The sequence below is a fragment of the Gymnoscopelus braueri genome, assembly GCF_963280865.1.
Source record: "Gymnoscopelus braueri genome assembly, chromosome: 17".
Classification (NCBI taxonomy): Eukaryota; Metazoa; Chordata; class Actinopteri; order Myctophiformes; family Myctophidae; genus Gymnoscopelus; species Gymnoscopelus braueri.
Window position 1 is genome coordinate 17,393,533 of NC_137617.1, and position 21,274 is coordinate 17,414,806.

At 38.2% G+C, this 21,274-nt stretch overlaps 3 protein-coding genes across 5 annotated transcripts in view; 2 read left to right on the top strand and 1 right to left on the bottom strand.

The window, feature by feature from the left end:
• Positions 1–7,673, top strand: part of LOC308104211 (ubiquitin-conjugating enzyme E2 D4-like) — an 8,645-nt gene extending 972 nt beyond the window's left edge. The window contains exons 2-7 of the mRNA XM_080454566.1: positions 1,352–1,415; positions 2,711–2,742; positions 3,909–3,986; positions 4,351–4,456; positions 5,218–5,311; positions 5,975–7,673. Coding sequence (XP_080310692.1) covers positions 1,352–1,415; positions 2,711–2,742; positions 3,909–3,986; positions 4,351–4,456; positions 5,218–5,311; positions 5,975–6,020 — 420 coding nt within the window. The 3' untranslated portion in view covers positions 6,021–7,673. The remainder of the gene's footprint in view (positions 1–1,351; positions 1,416–2,710; positions 2,743–3,908; positions 3,987–4,350; positions 4,457–5,217; positions 5,312–5,974) is intronic.
• Positions 7,674–8,744: 1,071 nt separating this feature from the next.
• Positions 8,745–14,414, top strand: tfam (transcription factor A, mitochondrial). Its single transcript, XM_080454565.1, has 7 exons — positions 8,745–9,009; positions 10,533–10,681; positions 10,985–11,061; positions 11,517–11,666; positions 12,232–12,327; positions 12,701–12,757; positions 12,848–14,414. The coding sequence occupies exons 1-7, from the start codon at positions 8,924–8,926 to the stop codon at positions 13,103–13,105; spliced, it is 873 nt and encodes a 290-aa protein (XP_080310691.1). The 5' UTR covers positions 8,745–8,923; the 3' UTR covers positions 13,106–14,414.
• A 183-nt stretch (positions 14,415–14,597) lies between these two features.
• LOC308104207 (DNA-directed RNA polymerase III subunit RPC4) overlaps positions 14,598–21,274 on the bottom strand; it is a 35,145-nt gene continuing 28,468 nt past the window's right edge. For all 3 annotated transcript variants that reach the window (XM_080454561.1, XM_080454560.1, XM_080454559.1), the window contains 7 exons: positions 19,934–19,980; positions 19,673–19,827; positions 19,284–19,405; positions 19,049–19,160; positions 17,592–17,899; positions 16,781–16,933; positions 14,598–16,061 (listed from right to left, as the gene is read on the bottom strand). In XM_080454561.1, the coding sequence (XP_080310687.1) occupies positions 15,921–16,061; positions 16,781–16,933; positions 17,592–17,899; positions 19,049–19,160; positions 19,284–19,405; positions 19,673–19,827; positions 19,934–19,980 (1,038 nt within the window). In that variant the 3' untranslated portion in view covers positions 14,598–15,920. The remainder of the gene's footprint in view (positions 16,062–16,780; positions 16,934–17,591; positions 17,900–19,048; positions 19,161–19,283; positions 19,406–19,672; positions 19,828–19,933; positions 19,981–21,274) is intronic.

Sequence of the window (21,274 nt, forward strand, 5' to 3'; positions counted from 1 at the left end):
TCTGGATGCATTTCTTTAAAACTGCCACTTTACTGCTTTAGTTTGTTTTGTCTGTCTTGTTTAATCGACCCAACCATAGTGTTATCTTGACATATTGGCACTGAGTGACAGCAGTGGACAACAGTAGGAAACAGAAAGTATTCGTGTGTGTGTGTGTGTGTGTGTGTGTGTGTGTAGGGGCTCCGGGACCCCTAGGGGGTCCTCAGAGTTACTACAGGGGGCCATCTTTGTGCGACAGGATCATTCTTTTAACATTAACCACTTGAACGCTAGCATCCCTATTCTGAGGAAAACTTTAACCAAACATAGCAGATCTACAAGCTTGTATCGGCTATTTTTGGTAAAGAAGTTCAGTGTATAGAGGGAAAAAGGAGCAGACTAAATACAGAGTGAAACACTGATGATAGTGCTGTCAAACAAGTCTATGAAGCTATCTATGAGATCTATGAAAACGTTTAATCTGCAACACAATTGTATACACTATGTAGTGGGGGTCCCTGCTCCATCTCTCTCAGCTAAGGGGTCCTTGGCCTGGAAAACGTTGAAGACTCCTGCCCTACAGTATACATTAGCTCAGAGAGGTCAGAGCATGATGGTCAGCCGCAGTGCAGCATCCCTGGAGCATTTCGGGTGCAGCGCCTTGCTCAAAGGCAGAATTGGTTGGCAGCACAACATGGATATTGCAGTACCAGCCACCCTTTCTGTATGCCAGTTTACAACTGAAGGACACCCTCCTGTCAGTGCCAGGGATTAAACCAGCAACCGTTTTAATTCACTAGTTGGCCAACCTGTCTCAAGCCCATCCTGTTGACTTTTTAGGATTTCAGTTACTACACTCATATCTAACTGCAAAGGCACTGTTGTTTCCACACTGTCTATTTCACATGATCCCAGGGTGATTTAGGGGGAAAATGTGCATTACATTCACCCATTCACACACTCATTCACACACTGACGGCGGTGGAAACCATGCAAGGCACCAACCTGCTCATCGGGGGCAATTAGGGGTTCAGTGTCTTGCTCAAGGACACTTCGACACTAACTCTGGGGGAGCCCAGGATCGAACTGGTTCCAAAGTGGCCGCTCTACCCGCGAATATATATATATATATATATATATATATATATATATATATATATATTTCAAACAATATTACTTCTGTAATTTACCTTTCTTTGTAATTGATCATCCCTTTTGCTGTGTCAATGGCAGCCGATTGGAACGTGAGCAAGAATTATGAATTATCATGTCATTTTTAGAATATACCTGTTACACGTGTAGATACAATAATACCACATCATTGTCTAAATTAAGATACTACATATCTGTGTGTGTGTTTACGTGTACCCAGGAGCTGCATGATCTACAGAGAGATCCTCCAGCCCAGTGCTCTGCTGGTCCAGTGGGGGATGACTGTGAGTTAACACACTGGTTTTCATAGTGGTGTATATCTCATACATTCTATTCTATATGCAGGAATAGTTCCATTCCTTCCCACTGCTGGGCCGCATTCAATGCTAGAATGTAAATGAACCTGTTGAACCTGTAACTCACCTGACCTTCTTGTTCACCACATGTTGGTCATTGTGTTTGAGATCACTTGTCCATAGCATGCCGTTTAAAAATGTACTGTAGAGTTGTTCGCTTTCTTTTAATTTACGTAAACGATGCTAAGGCAGAGCAAATTAACAATTAGTCAGTCCAAATAACAATATCGAAATAAGAGCTAGATTTATACCGGAACAGGAACTGATAATATAGATGACTGGGAGAGGATCTGGGTTCTGGGAATGAAATGAAATGAACCCCTTTCACCAACTGGTGCTTCTCATCTGCAACACTGCAGAGAAAACCCTGTGGTCCATTGGATTCATTTACCTTTTAAATAATCCAAATGCAGCCTGAGACTAGAGAAGGGAGTGGTTGTTGTCGGCAGGGAACAGGTGATTGTTTCGGCTGACCCTCAACACGTGCTAGCAACAAGCTGACTCCTGGGAGAGTGATTGATATTATGCTAATCGATTATTCTATTGCTTATTTTTTGGATTATTCTGTTAATCACATTCACCGCCAAAGTGTTTTCATAATAAAATCACCCACTGCCAGGGTTTTTATCATTTTTTTATAGAAACAATGTGAATTATTTGTCCGTTTATTTTTTAACATTGAAGTGAATGGATTTTTTTTTATTTGTTTTATTATTTGTATTAATTCGTTAGGGTTAGGGTTATAAATTTATACTCAAAAATTAGAGAAACTTTTTAGGAATTCAAAAACAGAATAAAAGAAAATAATTAAAAGGGGAGAATTCTCCCCTTTGGCGGTTCAGACCATTGACTGAAAAGGGGAGAATTCTCCCCTTTGGCGGTGAGTGTGTTAATCTGTGTGCTTCATTTAGACCATAAACTGATGGTAAAATAAGGTAAGAAAGTACAAAAAAAGTACAAATGTTAAATGCTCATCACAAGTCACAAACATACATTTTCCTTTTGTAGTATGGAACAATTACATGACAATTACATTGTAAATAGCATACATTAGAAAATGTCAATTTGATATGCTTTTTGTCAATCAATTAATCTATTATTTGATTAATTGCTTCATTTTAGGTACTGATGTGTCTAAATTACATGATTTTATTCCCTCTCTTTCTCTGTCTCTCTCTGTCCATCTCTCCGTTTGTCTGCTTCTCTCTCTCATTCTCATCTAGTGTTTCACTGGCAGGCGACCATAATGGGTCCAGTAAGTATTATCACATCTAAAGCTATCTGTCTTTTCACAAGGACTTGAGGAGCCCATTAAAATAACTGGCTATTAGTGGCGTCAAGGGATATTAGTTGTTCAGCCTATCACTCCACTTTTTAAATTCCAGTAATCGCCAGCCCATTCCATAAATTTACCATTCAGCTATGTTTAGAGTAGTCTAGGATGTTCCAAATGTGCCATTTGTTTGGCTTGTGGCAGGTGTTATTTGTATGTGATTCCACACAGAATCTGCCTGCCACCACCATTTGCATAATGAGTAAAATTTCCACAGTTGGCCAAAAAGTGAAAGTTGAAAGGAGTAAATGTAGTGCCATTTACAGGCTAAGTAACTAAACTTGTACACAGAAGCCATTGATATGAGATGTTCTATCACTCACTTTAACGTCATTATACAAACAAATAATCACCCTTTTCTTTTTGATCGATTGAATACCTTATTAACCCATTCTACAAATGTCTTCTAAATCCCAACAGTTTTCTGAAAAACTTATGTTTCTATATCAGTGGTCCTCAAGCCTTTTCATGTCAAGGACCCCCACAATGATATGAATTTGGCCGCCGACCCCCATCTCAAAATATTTTGTTCCAGGGACCCCCATGAAGCAAAGATTTGAGTTAAAAGTGTTCGCTTTAAAATAATAAATATATATTCAAAGATTTGCACACATCTTCAGAAATGTTCAAAAATAGCAGATCTACAAGCTCGTAGCGCGGCACTCGGTGCCGCGCTACGAGCTTGTATATCTGCTATTTTTGAATAGCCAAAGTGTAAAATAATGCTTTTTAGTTCAAATGAAAAAGTGACACAGATGTGTTCAAGGTCTTAAGGTCTTAATGGGTTAAGTTTGCAAATAGTACAGAGGTACGATTTTACAATGGTTGTTAAAAGGATAACACAAAAAGCCCTAGGGGCTTGTTTCCATTGTGGTCCTGTATATCTCCATAGTCAATATAGCTCAATATAATGGTACCATGTCTGACTACTTGCTTTATGTCTCAGAGGTGGGCTGTAGAATGGATAACAAAAATATTGACCTGCCGATGACGTCGTCAGCAAATTAAGCTTGAAGCGTGAAGTATTCCTTTGAAAATATGAAGTGTTCTAATGACATAATTCTGGGTCATGTCTCTGCTCCTGTCAGAGTGACAGTCCTTACCAAGGAGGAGTCTTCTTTCTCACGATCCACTTCCCCACCGACTATCCCTTCAAACCACCAAAGGCAAGAGCTGGGTTCTCTTATTTTACTGGGATTCTATAGTGCACGTATATATCTCAAGCCACATTGCTTTTACTTTACTTTATTTGTTTATTTGGACAGGACAATGCATATTAATGGACGTCACATGGACGTAAATACACCGGATTTAGCAAAGATGCTAGTTTTCATCCGCAGTCCTCACAAAAAACATAAAATTAGAGAACAGACAGACAAACAGTGGAATACATTTACATAACATTACATAAAAATAAACAGCTCACTATCAACCTGGCATTTGTGAATATTCCATGAGGCCTTTATAATCAAACTAAAACTGATCGATTGAGGGAAATGTTTTAATCTTCAATTGATTATCTTTTTACAGCTAGCCTTCACAACAAAGATCTATCACCCAAATATAAACAGCAATGGGAGCATCTGTTTGGACATCCTACGGTCTCAGTGGTCCCCAGCACTAACGGTATCTAAAGGTAACGCTACATTACCCAAATATTCCAAGTGCTATTTCATTATATCTCTTTTATTTCAAGGATGTGGTTACAATTGACCTTTTGACAAGTTTATTTCCTGTCAGCTATTGATATGAGCAAACACTGACCGGAAATAAATATGGGTCCATTTAGAATGTTTATGATGTCATGTTTGAAAAGGTCTAATCTCAAAAACATTTAGTCAGAAAATAAAGTTTAATATATTGAGTGACACATTGTAGTTGATATTGCATGTTTATTATACGCTGATGGTAATATTAATCTCTTGTAAAACAGACATGTAGTAGAGAACGGTTTTGATTTAATAAAAGTTAGTCATAGAATTGGCACTTGTACCTATTTAAGGCATTGCCCCCTAGTTTGAAATATGTCATGCAATTTTTTCATTATTCCTAGTATGATAGAGTAGTAGTAGTACTGGAGCACACAGATAATTTGGGAATATATCTTTTTGGAAGATAATTGATATTGATAAGCAATATCTGACAATTGATTGTCAGATATTGCTGACTGCTGAGAGACCTGTAAAGAACCTGTACGTTCACTGCTTCCTTTTGTTCATTTCATATAAGGATGTTTTATTTAGAGCCAGACCGATATATCGGCCATGATTAGATTTTTTTTGACGATTTTGGATATGGCAATTAAGACTCTCTAAAATCAGGATCAGCATCGAACCACAAAATCTGGGATCAGTCAGGCTCTAGTTTTATATTATTTTTTAATTTTCTCTGTTTCAGTTCTACTGTCCATATGCTCATTGCTATGTGACCCCAACCCAGATGACCCCTTAGTTCCTGACATAGCACACACCTACAAGAATGACAAAGACAAGTAAGTATGCAGACAATGGCTTACATGGTTACACCTGTATTATTTGGCATTAGGTATTTGTTATAAATATATGCCAGTAGCAATTCCTCTCATGCCCTTTGTTTGGCAAAATAGATCTTAAGATCACACATTTAACACATAAACAAAATGCAACCAAAGCAGATTCTGTCAAATTGTTGAAGGAAAAACAAAACAAAAAGTAGGCCTGGTGTATGATTTTGGGAAAGTTAAATGGCTGTAAGTATGTGATGTTATACATTCACTATTGCAACAAAAGCGCAGCGACAACACCAGTAGGTGAAATAGGCAGAAATATATTCTGTACCTGGACTATTTTTTTTGCGGTGTGGCCATTTGCAAGCTATCTGTAGCAAGGTTTTCTATGTCGTCATAAGTCATAAAACTTCACAACACGGAAGCCACGAAAGCCTGGTGAAGTAAAAGTGAAAGTGAGATTTAAGTAGGGTGTGAAAGTTGCCGAAAGACCGTATTGAGGCCTTCACAGGAATATCAGATGCAGTCAGCTGAATACTATGATCAAATGTATACCCATTGACTGCCTCAGTTTAGCAGTCATTAAGACAAAATAAAAAGTGTTGTTGCTCATCAAGAATGTCTCAGTTGACATGCACTTACTGTTTTATTCTTTCTCTGCCCCCTCAGATACAACCATCTAGCAAAAGAATGGACCCAAAAGTACGCCATGTGAAAAAACAAAAACAAAATCTTCTTTTTCCTTTTTTTTTTTCAAGTCTCAGCACACTGTAAATTATAGAATGGATATATTGAGAAATATTAGGTAACATCTGTCATCTTGTACTGTCATCAACCATGTCTTATCATTTGTTTTCAAAATGAGGTAGGTGATTTTATTTTTGCACAGATGATAAACATTGTTTATCAGCCTGGAAGGGATGCCTTGACATTTGGATGTTTAGTCTGTTATGTTTTCCCTAGTTTCATTTATCATTTCTGACAAGTTCTTTTGCAGAGAAAAAAATATGTGATGTAGACTGTAGATGCAAACACGGACAGACACATCAGAATTGAAGAATTGAGGCCAGAAGTTTGATTCTTGTGTGTTCTGTATGTATTATTGACATTTAAGTTTAGCAAAACTGCTTTGTCAGTTTTCCATCTCTGAAGCCAATGAGAGGAGAGAAATAAATTACAACATTTGTCATTCAGCTGCCCTTATACCTTAAATGCACTTTAGAAAAATAGCTGTCTTATAACTGGAATTTCAGAGTCCGATCAGAATGTGTCAACAAAATACTGAATACATCTCTGAACTCTGATCAGTAAGGTGCACTTAATAGGGCATCAGCTAAATGCCTGAAATGTAAAAGGACAAATACTGAGATTTATTTTTGAACAGTTTGAGGCGTTTCTGACATAGGAAAATATCAGATTGAATTTGGAATGTTAACCACATGAACCCTAGCATCCCCATTCTGGGCATGTCATAATAGTTCTGCAAAAATAGCTGATCTACAAGCTCGCAACCTGGTCAACGTGTGTAGGGTTTAATTGTTTAAATCGATCCCTTGCATATTATAATTTGTCAATTGATTGTCAGTTGACTTCGTTGATTAGTGAGCAAAATTACTTTTTGTATTGTATAAAGTTGAATGAGTTCTAAACATGAGTATGTACTTTTACAGTTGCCCTATTCTATAACTTTTGAACATATAGCGCATCTCAAATTTCCAAGTCAAGGAGAACAAAATACATTTCAATTATTTATTTATTTGACTCACATCCCAATAGAAAAATGCTTACATGTTTCAGCACAAAGTTGCTTCTTAAGAGTAAATAGGCGAAATGTGAGTATTTTGTCCTTGACTTGGGCATTTGAGATTTGCCACCTGTTTCATATTTTGGGGGAATATGTTCACTGGATTTTGGGTTTAGCACTCCACTGAGAACCCCATCCTTGAAGCACAACCTCATTTTCCAACTCGATTACCACTCCAATACATTATTTTTTTTTCATATTGTATTGTGTAATATAGTATTAAAAAAGAAAAAACCTATGTTATTCAAAAGAAAACCTTGAAGCACCATGCTAAGCTGTCATTAAAAACTATGCACTCCACCTCTGCATGGGAACAGCTGTGGTGTTAGATCTTTGGTTGTATTCACACAGGCACAAATTTAATGATTTTTCTGTATCCATGTCTAAAGGTTTACATTTGCATTGTGTAAATATGGCATGCCCCCCCCCCCTCCCCCCTTCCCACTGAGAAGATTTGCCCCACAAAATGTTTAAAAGCTGATTTTTATGTTCCAAAGCCTTGTCTTGGAGAGCTGTTTGGTAGCATTTGTACTTAATAAAGAAATGGTACGAGTTTTATCATTATTTGCTGCCTGAGCTCAGTTTTTACCAGAACTGCTTTGTCTACTAGAATTAATTAGTTTTCTTCCTATTCATTTCTTATGTTTCTGTCATTACATTTAGTTTCAAATAAAAAATCCACGAGTTGGAAAAAGCGGCACAATATAAGATGTGCCACTTTTTCCAACCCGGTGGATTATTTATTTGAATACTATTTGTTAAGCATCGACAGTCAAACAAAAGGCAAACGGAGGAACCGCACCTGCTCCATTACCTATTGTTTACATGGTAATAAGTATTTATTGCCTAAGTTGATGTATTTCATTTTTATTTTAAATTTTATCTGATTCAGTTTTGGTCATTGCCAAGATATAGTCATTCAAACACCCAACAAAAGCTAAACAAAAACACAATTTAAGAAAATGTGTATCAAAACCATAGACTGTAAAAAGAAGGAAAAAAGGTCAAAAGTAGTGGGGAAAGTGCAACAAAAACAAAGTATCCAGGGACAAATCAAATCAAATGTCATCGAATGTGCGTCTTCAGTGTCAAAATCTCTGGCGAATGTGCGGCTGCGAAACACAAGACCACTCAAACATCAACAACACACTTGACCTTCTCCCACAATGCACCTGGAGAAGAGTAGGCGCCTTCTGTTCAGCTCCATCCGGTGTTGCCTTGTCCGCTTATTATAAGCGACTTGGGGCTTGTTTTTCTGTAAAGTTGCTTGTAAACTATTGATAGTTGCGGTGTTTTGGGCTTGTTTCTAAAGTGTACTCGCTTATTTGCTCCTGTTTGCTAATGTTGTTTAAACCAGGGGATCTAAAAAAAAAAGAATCAAGTCAAGCACCCCCAAAATAATATGTATTTGTCGGTGGACCCCCATCTGAGAACATTTTATGCCAGGGACCCTCATACGAAGATTTACGTTGTTAAAATGTCAAATTGTTTAAGATTTATTTTAAAGATGGCAGAGTATGTTTAAATGGCGAAGGGGGCTTGCTTTCTTTTGGGCTTGTTTTCATAGACCTGGTTGCTTATTTCTCTCAATTCTCTGACAAATCCTGGCAACACTGAGCTCCATCCATCCATGTTGATCTGCAGCCTGCTGCATGTTGCAGAGAAGGAGTGGAGGGACGGCCTGGATTTATTAAGTCTCCTAACAAAAACAATAACATTTGAACAACTTGCCTGACTGGGACGACACAAAGCCATCCATTCTGTACACAGACGAGTGACTTTAATCTTGTCACTCCTCACTCCATGCAGACACCATGGCTCCCTTTAGCCTCATGACTGCTGGTGTTAGCCTCCTGGCTAAGTCCTTCAGTGTGTTCTCCTGCACCAGCGTTCTGGCAAGGTATTGTTGCTGTATAAAGTTGTCAGATCAACCTTTCTGTCTCTGATCACCAGTACCACAAACCTAATGTAACTTGTAACGTTATCTTAAGAGCGAAATGTGGTCGTTTGCTTAGTCATTTCAAAGGGCTATAGTCGCAAAGGTGCTAATTTTAAACCTTTCCACTGAGTAATAATACTTGTCTGTTATGTACACTACTTGCACATGGTGGTGGTCAGTGTTGGGCAGTAAACACGTTACTTTTTAATGTATTACTGTAATATTATTATTTTAGGGTAGTGCATATTATTACTATGTAAACAATTGTGCACATTTATTACATATTACTCAGGTTTTGTTGGCTGCCTTTTGAAAACGTTTCGTTAAAGGTCAAGAGAGGTTGCTGTTTATTTTTAAAAATAGCAGACTTTTTGCCTGATTGGTGATATTATTATTCCCCAAAATTGGATTCAGTTCTAAAAGGAGCTGGCTAAACAGATTGTGTTGTACATCTCTTTTTTTATATTTTTTAGTGCGGGGGGCAAAAGTAATATATAATGTAATATGTAATATAGTATTACTCTTAATTCCAAGTAATACGTAATACAATATTACGTTTTTAAGGAGTAATTTGTTGTAAGTAACATATTACTCTCCTGAGTAATATTGCCCAACACTGGTGGTGGTTCAGTATTTATATACATGTACTGTATAACAATAATAATAATAATGAATTGCATTTTTATGGTGCTTTTCTAAGTACTCAAACTTACTCAAAGCGCTTTACAATGGTTCATTCATTCATACAGGCAATTAATACACACTGTATGTGGTTGATAGGCTTATAGCTAACATTACCTCTTGGCTTACATGGTGTTAAGTTAGCCGCAAGCAACTCTTTAGATTCTATATTTAATATCTGAAATATAGAGTTGCGATACCAACCCTAGACAACCCATACATCCATCCAAACAGAAAAGTCCTATCTGATTGTATTAGACAACGTTACACTCACCAACATTGCAGCTGTACAGAAAGCATGAATTATCCTCGTTCTATCTGCAAAGTTTTTGTTTCATAAAAATGAACCATAGACATGTTATGGGCTACTTTCTGTCAATAAATTCCATGCAGGAGATTCTCTAAGTGTTGGGAGTTTGGAAGCGCACGTTGGAAATCACTCAACGGTCCTTCGTTCCACCTGTTTCTTAATGTCACATAATGCAGGAGACAGCTCGTTTTCTGTAACACAACGTCCTGTTGTGTTACAGAAAACGAGCGCTTCCAAACTCTGTCACAAATAATCACCTGTCCTGCATGGAACTTATTGACAGAAAGTAGCTCATAACATGTCTATGGTGGATTTTAATGTGTCTGTGTGGAAACTCAGAATTAACGTTCCGCACACAAAACACCTTTTTACACTACTTGTGTTGTAGCAAACATAACACACTGTAAACGGCTGGGTATGAATACATGTAATACAGTTACACCCCTATTGAATATGTATGTGTTGTGTGTTCTTTGTTTGTTGTATGTGTCAGAAGTACCAGGATTCTCCCAGCAACATATTTCATTTCGGGGAAGGGTCTGAGTACTTCGACTTCGAATGATGGCCGACCAAAACTACCATTGAATTCTTACATGAGATTTGTAGTTCAACAAAAGCCATTCGTGGTTAGACAAAACCCAGGTAGGCATAATACACTTATGTGGTAGTAGCACTTTCAGTTGAGATCATTCAATTATAGGTATTATTTTTATGATATTGGAAGGTATTCTAATGTTCATTGGCATTTTCTAACTGTGCTATTACTGTACTGCTACTATTTGAATTGAATCTTTCATGCTGGTGTGTTTTACAATTGGTGAAAATGTTAAAACTCATATGCATAACATAAATTAAACAAATAGAAACTGGTCTAGATAAGATATATTGAATCACGCAGATCATCATGAGTGACTATTTGTTAATTGTGTAATTGATTTCCTTCAGCAATCAAACTCACAGTCACAGACATCGCCAGAAAGATTGCTCAACAATGGAACACACTGAGTCCAGAACAGAAACGGGTAATTGCTCTCTCTAAATTCTTTGTTCTTACTGTGGTCTTCATTTAGAACCAGAAGCTGTCTGAGCAACGCAGGGAGTGCACATTTCTATCCTTCATAGCATTAGAAGTTAACATTAGTCTTTGCCGAGTGACAATGAGCCATACAGGATCAGTGGTTGTCTTTTTATGTACTCTATGTTGTATTTATAGAGTTAGGATGAATTATCTACATCTCCTAAATTGCACCGTATTTTATACTTCTTTGTACAGCGAATAGCAAAAATCCCTGTTTCGCTCTTTTCTAAAACATGTTCAAAATAGGGACGCCAGGTTGAAAGTAGTTAATATAGACCCCTGGTGGACTCCAGCCAAGTGATTTATATATTCGGTTCAAGTGGTTAAATCATTGTCTTTGTTTGAGTTTTCACAAGGCTGTGTAAACCTTATTGAAACGCTCCATCTTCCTCTGTGCAGCCATTTGAGATGGCGGCTTTGCGCGACAGGGAGCAATTCAAAAAGGACCTCGAGCAGTACCAGGCCAAGCTCACCCCAGCCCAGATCGAACAGCAGGCCGAGGAGAGGAGACAGAGGTTGGCCAAGCGGAAATCTATCCGCAAGAAGAGGGTAAGGGATGGACAACTGGATAGATGAAAAGTGGAAGATGGAGGGATTGATGTACGGTAGGGAATAAGGGCGGGGAACAGAGGATGAAACGGGAGGAAGTCTGTCCACGGGTATGAGAGAACCATAGTCATATTTAACCACAGAACCATAGTCATATTTAACCACATGAACCCTATTCTTTCTATTCTGGGGAAAATACCTTGTTCTACAAGCTCATAGTGTGTAGTAATGCGTTGTGAGTTGTAGATCAGCATTTTTTTTAAAGATATTTGGTGAAGAGGGGACCAAGTAATAAGTATAGACCCTTAGGGGACCCCGGTCAATAAAGTATATTCACCTGTTTCCTAGGCTGTGTGTTTTCCACTTCCTGTCGATTTGATCCAATGAAATCCAATGAAACTGGTCAGATGACCAATGATATCCAATGAAATCGACAGGAAGTGGAAAACACACAGCCTAGGAAACAGGTGAATAGGGTTTAAGTTGTTAAAGAGTAATTCATTTCAAGTTGTTGAAAGCTTCCATTTTCTCTCTCTCTCTCTATCCTCTCCTTTGTCCCTATTAGGAATTGACCAGTCTGGGGAAGCCCAAAAAGTCCCGCAATGCTTTTAACATCTTCATGTCAGAGCAGTTTGACAAGGCTAGAGGACACGACGTGCTGGTCAGTACACAACTGTACCATCTCTATACTGTGACATTTTACTCATCTTCCCTTTGTTGTCTGCCACCTCAGGAATCTGCAGTAAAAAAAAAAGAGAATTTTGAATTGGATAATTTAAATTCTGCGATTGTGCAACCACAAGAAATATTTTAATCAAAACTTTACACAACTCAACAGGAGTCAACTACCTAACAGTAGACTTGTGCCACTATGTGCGTAACACGTACCAGGGATAGTTAAAGCTTGTATTAAGCACTAACATTTGCATTATGTTGTCAGTTCTCTCTTCTTCTTTTTTTTTATAAGAAGTAGTCATCCAAACATGCTTTTTGGTGTTAAAGATAATAATGATGCTGTTGCTCCTGTGTTTCAGGCAAAGATGAAGTCATTGAACGACGACTGGAAAAAACTTTATGCTCATCAAAAAAAGGTAGGACAATATAAGTATCTAATAAAAACTCACAATTAATGATTTTTTCTTTTCAATTAATGATTCTTCTCCCTCCCTTTCATGTCTCAGGTGTACATTCAATTAGCAGAGGATGACGGTGTTCGTTACCAGAACGAGATGAAATCATGGGAGAGCCACATGGTGCAGATTGGACGAGAAGACCTCCTCCGCGAACAAACCATCACCACCATCAAAAGGGCTGCAGCTAAGAAAGTAACAAAGAAAGTTGTTACTAAGTCTAAATCTACAGCATCCAAGAAGGCGACTGTGTCGGCAAAGTCAAAAACGACAGGAGGCGCAACAGGGGCCATTTGGAGAAAAAAATAAGTGTAAGATCTACTGAACAGAGAGGAATTATGGCTTATTTATTCTAACAAAGAATAAATGAATCTTTAGAGATCACGACATAATGGACACTGGAAAGATTCTTACCTGGAAGGAAGGATAACGTTTAGATTCTGTCAGGCACACATTTGGTTTACGAAACTTGAGGAACACCTTTGTGATATTAAATACCTCCCCGTTTTTCTCAGTTGTCGCATGTTTTTGCTTAAAGCTTGGAGGTTTGTTGTCACAAACATGTTCCGGAGGACTTAACTTTTGTTTAAGCCCTCCTCCAGAGACCTCACAAACAAGTAGAACATTTTCAAACAAGCTTTGATACATTGGTTTATAAGCCAATGTTTGCATCCCTGGGAATAACCCATTTGAAAAAGGTCTTCCTGTATACCAAAATTATGATTTGCTTTGTTGCGATGTACTACATTAGACAAATAGTTACGTCCTCAAAGTTTCATAGTTTGATTTGGCCTAAACAACCACAGCATATCTGAGGGGATGTGAAGGTTATTGTTTATTTACCATTTATTGTTGCCGTCCCAAAAAACTTGGTACCACATGGTTCTTTTTCATTTTTTGTATCTTATGTTAACCCTTGATGTATTGTATACTGTATAGTTTGGATCTTGTAGTTTTCAGGTCCAGAGTGAGTCTTGGTGGCTGTTGCCAAGGAGCAGGTCTTTTGGTATCTGTCAACTTTAACATTTTTCGAGAAGTGGCAGCATCAGTTTCCCCTCATCACATCCTGCGCAAACACTTTACCGTGTTGTTTAATACCAGTCGCTCTGATATTGAACAGTTCATCATTTTAGTGTGGCATTAGCTTCCACAATACTAAATTCAAACTGTGAAATATTTGTCATTCATCATAGTGCATTAGTCTGTGGAAAAATCTATATACTGAACTGATAGTTATGCATTTGAAAATGAAACTGAAAGCATTTTTCCTGCCAGGCTTCATGATATCTGTAACTACAATAAAGCACTGGTGATTTTTGTTTAAAATGAGCTGTTATTGCCAAGTAAAGACCTAGTAAAGTTAAGTGGATTAACTTTGTACCACTTTAACCTGTTCCACAGCTAGCTAAAAGTTTAAGAAAATATTCCATGTGTTTTCCCTGTTTAAACAACCAAAAGATCTTTTTTTTTGTGGAACTCTACAGTGTCAGGTGTAAATCATAGCACTGTATGAAACATTGACATAAACCAAGTGACACATTCATTTTGCTTTCGTAGAATGTATTAAGTGCTACTTTTGTATTCTATCTTTACTGAATAAACATTTACATAAACTAGTTTTCTTTTACAAAATAAAGTCTTTGTAGTGCAATCATTAATTTAAAAAGCAATGTATACAAAAAATCCACAACGTTTTTACGTCTTGCTGTGTATAGTACAATTAATTTAAAAAGCAACTTTTTTTTTAAGAAAGCATAGTTTTAATGTTGAAAATAACACTAAAAGAAAGACAAACCGGGTCAGGATGCAGTCACACCAAACTTTGATTCTGCCAATGCTTTTCAATGGGAACAGAGCGTTGTTTTTTTTGCGTAAATCTGTCAACAAACCGCTACGAGTCCGTTCCCACTGAAAAGCTTTGGCAGAATCCACCGCATAGGCAGAAGCAAATTTTGGTGTGACCGCACCCTTTAGCAGTATTTTATAAGGAGGACTTAGCTTATAACAAAAGCAAAAAACTATTGTTGGAACAACTTTCATCTGCACAGCCAAGTAACTTGTAATTCTTAGGAACTTAATTCTGTGATATCCAAAGAATACTGATGGCTCATCACCATGCCTGCTTGTGATGGACATTTTCTTCAAACTTTATTTCACTAGCCTCTACTGTGCTAAAAATAGACCATATGGCTGATGGACACGGAACCTAAATGTCTAATCTCTACATTCCAGATACTATTGACCCAAGTTTGACAAAGAAAACAATGAAAACATCTAAGTTCCAGTAACATTTTTAAGACACTGTACCTTAACAGTGCATCAATGCTTGCTGTTTAACAGTAAATGGGTAAAATGCCAGCTGCCTTTTTAACAGATGCGTTACAAACATGTCAACAGACCCATCTGTTGTGTTGGACCAGTTTGGAATAGAGCCTAGAAGGCAGATCAGCTCCTCATCAAAAGAAGATATTCAAGCTACAATTCTTCAGTATCAGTCATCCTAGATCAGTCTCAGAATAAATGTTTTGTGCTGTAGTAGTGTCATCTTCCTTGTAGTTCCTTCTCATTTCAGTGAGGACTTGTCCATCTGTAATATTTGGGCATGTACACTGAGCTCTTTTGTGTAGAGGTTTGTCCATCCTTGTGGATCAGTGGGATAACCATACGTAAGCAAATGTACTTATTGTGGGCTCGAATCTCACTGATGACTTATCTCCACATTGTGTTTTCTAATACAAAAGCTATAAAAATGAATACGTAATTTTCCATCCTCTGTAGAAAAGCTGGTAATTCTGTACAGAACAAGTTTGGGTAACACTTTACTTAAAGGTCGGGTCTAAAATGCTTTATAATGCATTATAATGCACTTATAAGTCTTCATAACACTATTTCTAAATGTTAATAATTATGCATAACAACTTCATAAACCTTGTTATCAGTTGTTATGCATGATTATAAACATTTATAACGAGTGTTATGAAGCCTTAAATGCATTACAATGCATTATAAATAAGATTATAATTACATAATTACATAATTACATCGACCCGACCTTTAAGAAAAGTGTTACTCAAGTTTGTCACCCAGTCAGGCGTCCATGTTGTAGCAGATGAACCCCTACAAATCATCTGTGTTCTGTTGACTCCTGTGGAGCTTCCTGCAACAGAGCGTGGAAATCAGGAGAGCAGACCAGTTTATGTTGAACGTTCCCCAGTACTGTCATATCTCCTGTTCGACCATCAGAGAGACGCACACACACCAGTTGCTGCAAGAGGAAAAGAGAAATGCTTGCATAATAGCTTGCATAATGAATGGCAAGGTAATTTCTATCTATATACAGTATACCATACATTATCTCCTGGGCACCGTCATTGCCCTCAGGCACGGTTATCAGCCCTCGCCTAGGCTTGGGCTGATGCCTGCCCTTGGCTGGATAAAAAGGGCAACTGACGAATAACAGGGTGATCATTTTTTTTGTTACATACATTACCAATAACCTTATGCATTTACCAAGACAAAGAGAAAATAGCATTTCAACACCATTTTAAGTTAATAGAGTAACATTACTGTCTACAAGGAATTCCCCCGACAAACAAAATGGTATATAATCCATATTATTTAGTCACACAGGGATTTTCAAACAGTGTGGGGAGAGCTGGCTCAGAACATGGAAGTTGCTTCTTGCCATTGAAGGTTGCTGTTCCGCTCTGTTTTTAGTTCCTTTGTACTCGGATAAACTACAGTGTCCTCCTCACCCCTGAATTTTACCAAACCATCCAAAGCAACCATGTTCTGCGACTGATTTCTGTCCACGTTTGACATGGTAAGTTCCTTAAAGGGAAACATCACAGATTTTGAACCTATCCAATTGTTCGGATGTGAGGAGCTCTTCTATATAACGGAATTCAGTGATTGACCAATCAGAATCAAGCATTCAACTAGGATGTGTAATAAGCATGGTATAACGAGACATAATGTACACACCTGTAGGAATGAGAATGCAGCTCCTTCAGACACGTCCATGATGATGTCGCCCAGCTTCAGTTGAACCTTGCCTGACTTCCTGATTTGTAGTTTTCCCAGCATGCCTTCTGGGAAGTCGGAGAGAACAGGACAGCTCTCCTGAACCACTGTGTCCTGGAGGAGAGTGATATTTACAACATAATAGGTTAATGACATGTTTAGCAAATGCAGAGTTGGAGTAGAAAAAAAAAACATGCCCCTAAAAAAACACACATGTTGACAAATTACATTAACCCTTTCAGACCGGGGAATGCATCTTTGGGCTATTCAAAAATAGCAGATCTACAAGCTCATAGCGCTGCAAATTATGATTTTTTTTTGCAAGTCTTTGAATATATATTTTTCTGTAGCACACATTTTTAACACTGTTGCAACTTCTGGGGGGGTCCCTGGAACAAAATATTTTGAGATGGGTGTCCACGGCCGAAATTCATATCATTTTGGGGGTCCTTCACATGAAAAAGAACCACTGATTATAGCAACATATTTTTATTTAAAGAAAAAATAGGATTTAGAAGACATTTGTAGAATCCCCCCAGAAGCAAAGATTTGAGTTAAACCTGTTTGCTTTAAAAAAATACAAATACAAATTTTCACGATTTTTCAAAAATAGCAGATCTACAAGCTCATAGCGCGGCACTCGGTGCCGCGCTATGAACTTGTATATCTGCTATTTTTGAATAGCCAAAGAAATCTTAAAATGACACAGATGTGTTCCGGGTCTTAAAGGGTTAATTTCAGGACTAAATCTTGGTCATTTCAGTTAACCCACTTGTGCTTTTAGATGCGCCGTCCTCCTGTCTTCCACTTTGCCTTCTTTCTTGGCAGGCTTCTCTGGCACGTGGCCAACACCGCAATCATCCTCGGAGGCAGGGGGCGGCCTGCCGGGCATGCAGTCGGGCAGCTGGATGAAGAACAGCTCCTCTCGGCCGGACAGGCTGAGCCCCTTGAAAAGTTCTGCCGCCGACGGCTGCTCTGGCCTGGGCTGCTCTGGCCTGCTGCTCCGGGACCCTCTTCCGGAGGGGGCGGCGGTTCTAAAGAGGGGCGGTTCCGTGGAGCTGGAGGGCGTGTCCTCTTTACCTGTCAGTCATTGAATAGAATAGAACGTGTCATTGATCTGGAAATGGACATTTGCAAAGACCAAACAAAGCAGCTTGTACAGTATGAAATACATGCCATGACATGACATGGCAAGATGACCTCCCCTCTACATGGTTGGGAAAAATATTAACTAATTTAGAGTATGAAAAGGTGCCGTGTGACGAGCCATAAAATGACATAGTCATAATCAGTGGTGTAAAGTAACTAAGTACATTTACTCAAGTACTGTACTTAAGTACAACTTTGAGGTACTTTTACTTTACTGGAGTATTTCCAAATGTCAATACTTTTACTCCACTACATCTCAGAGGCAAATATTGTACTTTTACTCTTGAAAACTTTAGTTACTAGTTACTTTGTAGATATAAATGATTACATTATGAAACCTACATTAACCACTTTAGCCCTGTTTTATTGTCAAAGCAGATAGAGATGTTAATTTAATCAACAAGAATGATAACAAAACAAAAGAATTTAAATGTTGCATAGGTGCCAGCCTAGTCTCAAGAAGCAGGGTGGAGTCACACAGACTGCGGGGAACTTAAAAGGCAATATAATTATACATTGGTTTGTTCTTAGAATGTTTACTTTATACATTTCTATGACATTATACAGAGGCTATTAGAAAATAGCCGATCTACAAGCTCACAACGCGTCGCATCGCGACGCGTGGTGAGCTTGTAGATCTGCTATTTTCAAACATTATTGTACTTTTACTTTTAGTACTTTAAGTACATTTTGATACCAATACTTTTGTACTTTTACTCAAGTACATTTTGAATTCCGGACTTTTACTTGTAACAGAGTACTTCTACATTGCAGTATTGATACTTTTACTTAAGTAAAACATTTGAGTACTTTTCCCACCACTGGTCATAATAGGGAAATGACCACAACTAACTGTGGTATAATTTGCCTCAGGTGATAAATGTGTTAACAGAAGAACCCAAATCTACACATAGATGTACAGTATTGGATATTGAGCTACCGGCTCACTTCTTTGTTGTTGACTGCCCACTGTACGGTATGAAATTCAGATTAACCACTTAAGCCCTATAAACTTTGTTATAAGACTAAGAGGTGAATATGAAGTAAAGGAAGAAACCTTTGAGGAAGGGTCTTTCTTACATGTTGCGGTGGTTGGCGACGTTTCGGTCTTTGACAAGCTGTTGGACTGACACAGAGGCAGCTGGATGGGTCTCAGTTTGTCATCGTTCCTTAAACCTGGGTCGTCTATAAACTGTGGTTTTCGAAGACAAGTCATGAGCAACGTGAGTTTGAATCGCACTAAAATGATCAGAGTAGAGAACCCTGACTGTGCAAAATATGTGGCATTTGTAGGTGTATAAAGAGAAGTACGCACGTCATCTCGCTGCAGTTTGCTGAGTATCTCGTCCTCATCTTCTTCTGTGCCTTTCTCCTTTTTAACACATTTGAACTCGGAGCTGGTTGAGGCATCGCAGAGTACTGTGGGACCACGCCAAGCTGAAGGGTTAGAGTGATTTTGTTTTCTTATTGAATTGACTGATCAATTGATTGATTTTATGATGTATTGATTGATGCATCGTTATTGGCAAAATGCATATGCATAAACATACATTTGTACATATCCGTAAAAAGGATAAAACACAAAAAAGCTTGCAAGCTTATTTCCATTGTGGTCCTTTGAGTGTAAGCACTGAGCAGGGTATGTGTTAACTGAGTGCCGTGAAAATGAAGTAACAAGAAGAGAGAAACAAATGTAAATTTGACCTGTTTTGCGTATGGTGTCCGCCGGTCCCTGCTCAAAGATGGAGTGAGACTGAATTGTCTGAGGCCTCTCTCTTCTCCTGCTTCGGTTCTCTCTATTCCTGTCCTCCCTCTCTCTTCTCTCTTTTCTTGGTACCACTTGAGTCTCCTCCTTTGACCTGAAAAGGTTGTGTGATCAGTGAAACTCTATGCAAGCAGCAGGCCAAAATGTCCAACGTTACAAATATAACTACTTATATTATTGTCTCATTGACAGCTACTCACTCATCTCTGACTTTCCTGACAGCCTTGATGTTCGGCTCAAAGGTTTTCTGCCCAGAAAGAAACCGTTAAAAAGACGAAACTAGTGGGATTGTTGTTAGTGCACATCTCAAAGTTCACTGAGATGCAATTAGTGCTTTGACGGCTATTACAGGGTTACAAACCCTATGTGTGTCTGTTTGCACATTAATTAAGTTATGATTGTTGTTTTTTTATTGAATACATTATTAGACAGAAATTCAAACAGCACGAGTACAGTCAAACACTTGGTCTAAAAGGATAACAACAAAATAAAAGTCCTTGCGGTCTATGTATTCAATTCATCAACATAACATAAAAAATAACACCACAATTAAATATCATCACAAATATAAAACATTATAATATGGATGGGCAGAGACCATTTTACTCCTCTTTGAGCCTGATGAGGTTCCTTTTTTATACACATAGTAACCTGTAAATGTACCTTGTTTTCAAATAAAAGACACCTTCATGTGACGTTGACTTAACAGTGGTTACTTTGTAGATTTTGATTATTATTACAAAACATACAGTAACCACTTCAGCCCATACATTTTGGCCATTTGAAAATAGCCTGCTATTTTCAAATGATTATACATTTTATACATTTGAAAAGTTAGTTTTTGCAGTTGTCTTTTAACATTGTTGATGTAATTCTTTGGATGAACCGCTATGTGTACTAGCTATATAGTAGTGTACCCTGTTGGATGGGTCGGTAGACTCGGTAGTGACCCAACCAACACGGTGAATCTTGGCCACGGCCCCCAAATCACGCCCCCACCCAAGCAAACTTTGCAAGCCCTATTGGGAATAGACACCCTCATTCTCAGCCAATAACGATGATAAGCCACTCTTACTTAGTCAGTGACGTTAAAAAAAGGATATCACAATATCTGAGAAGGGTCATTCCTATGTTCCCAGAGTCCTACTGTATGTTCCACTGCTTTCTATTAGTTAACTTTTTAAAAGGTTGTTGTTGGGTACTCTTTCTCCAAGGGCCCTGTGTTCAACTGCGTTCCTGGAACATTCCCAAACATACAAACATCCTTTCTTATTTTCTGAAGTTAATATTATGTACAATTATGTTTGGACAGAATTTGGTTCAAATGACATGTGCTTGCTAACATACATGATCTGGTGCGCTATATCATAGAGGGGTGGCTCTGACCCCGGACAGAGCCCAGGCAGAGGGGGGGATTGGTGGGGTAGGTGACTGAGGTGTGGTGTGATAGAGGTGCATGGATGGAGGTACTGTATGGAGCTTAGTAAGGTACAGTAGAAGTCTAGAGGTTCTCCCTTTTGGAATGAATGGAGGGCAATTTC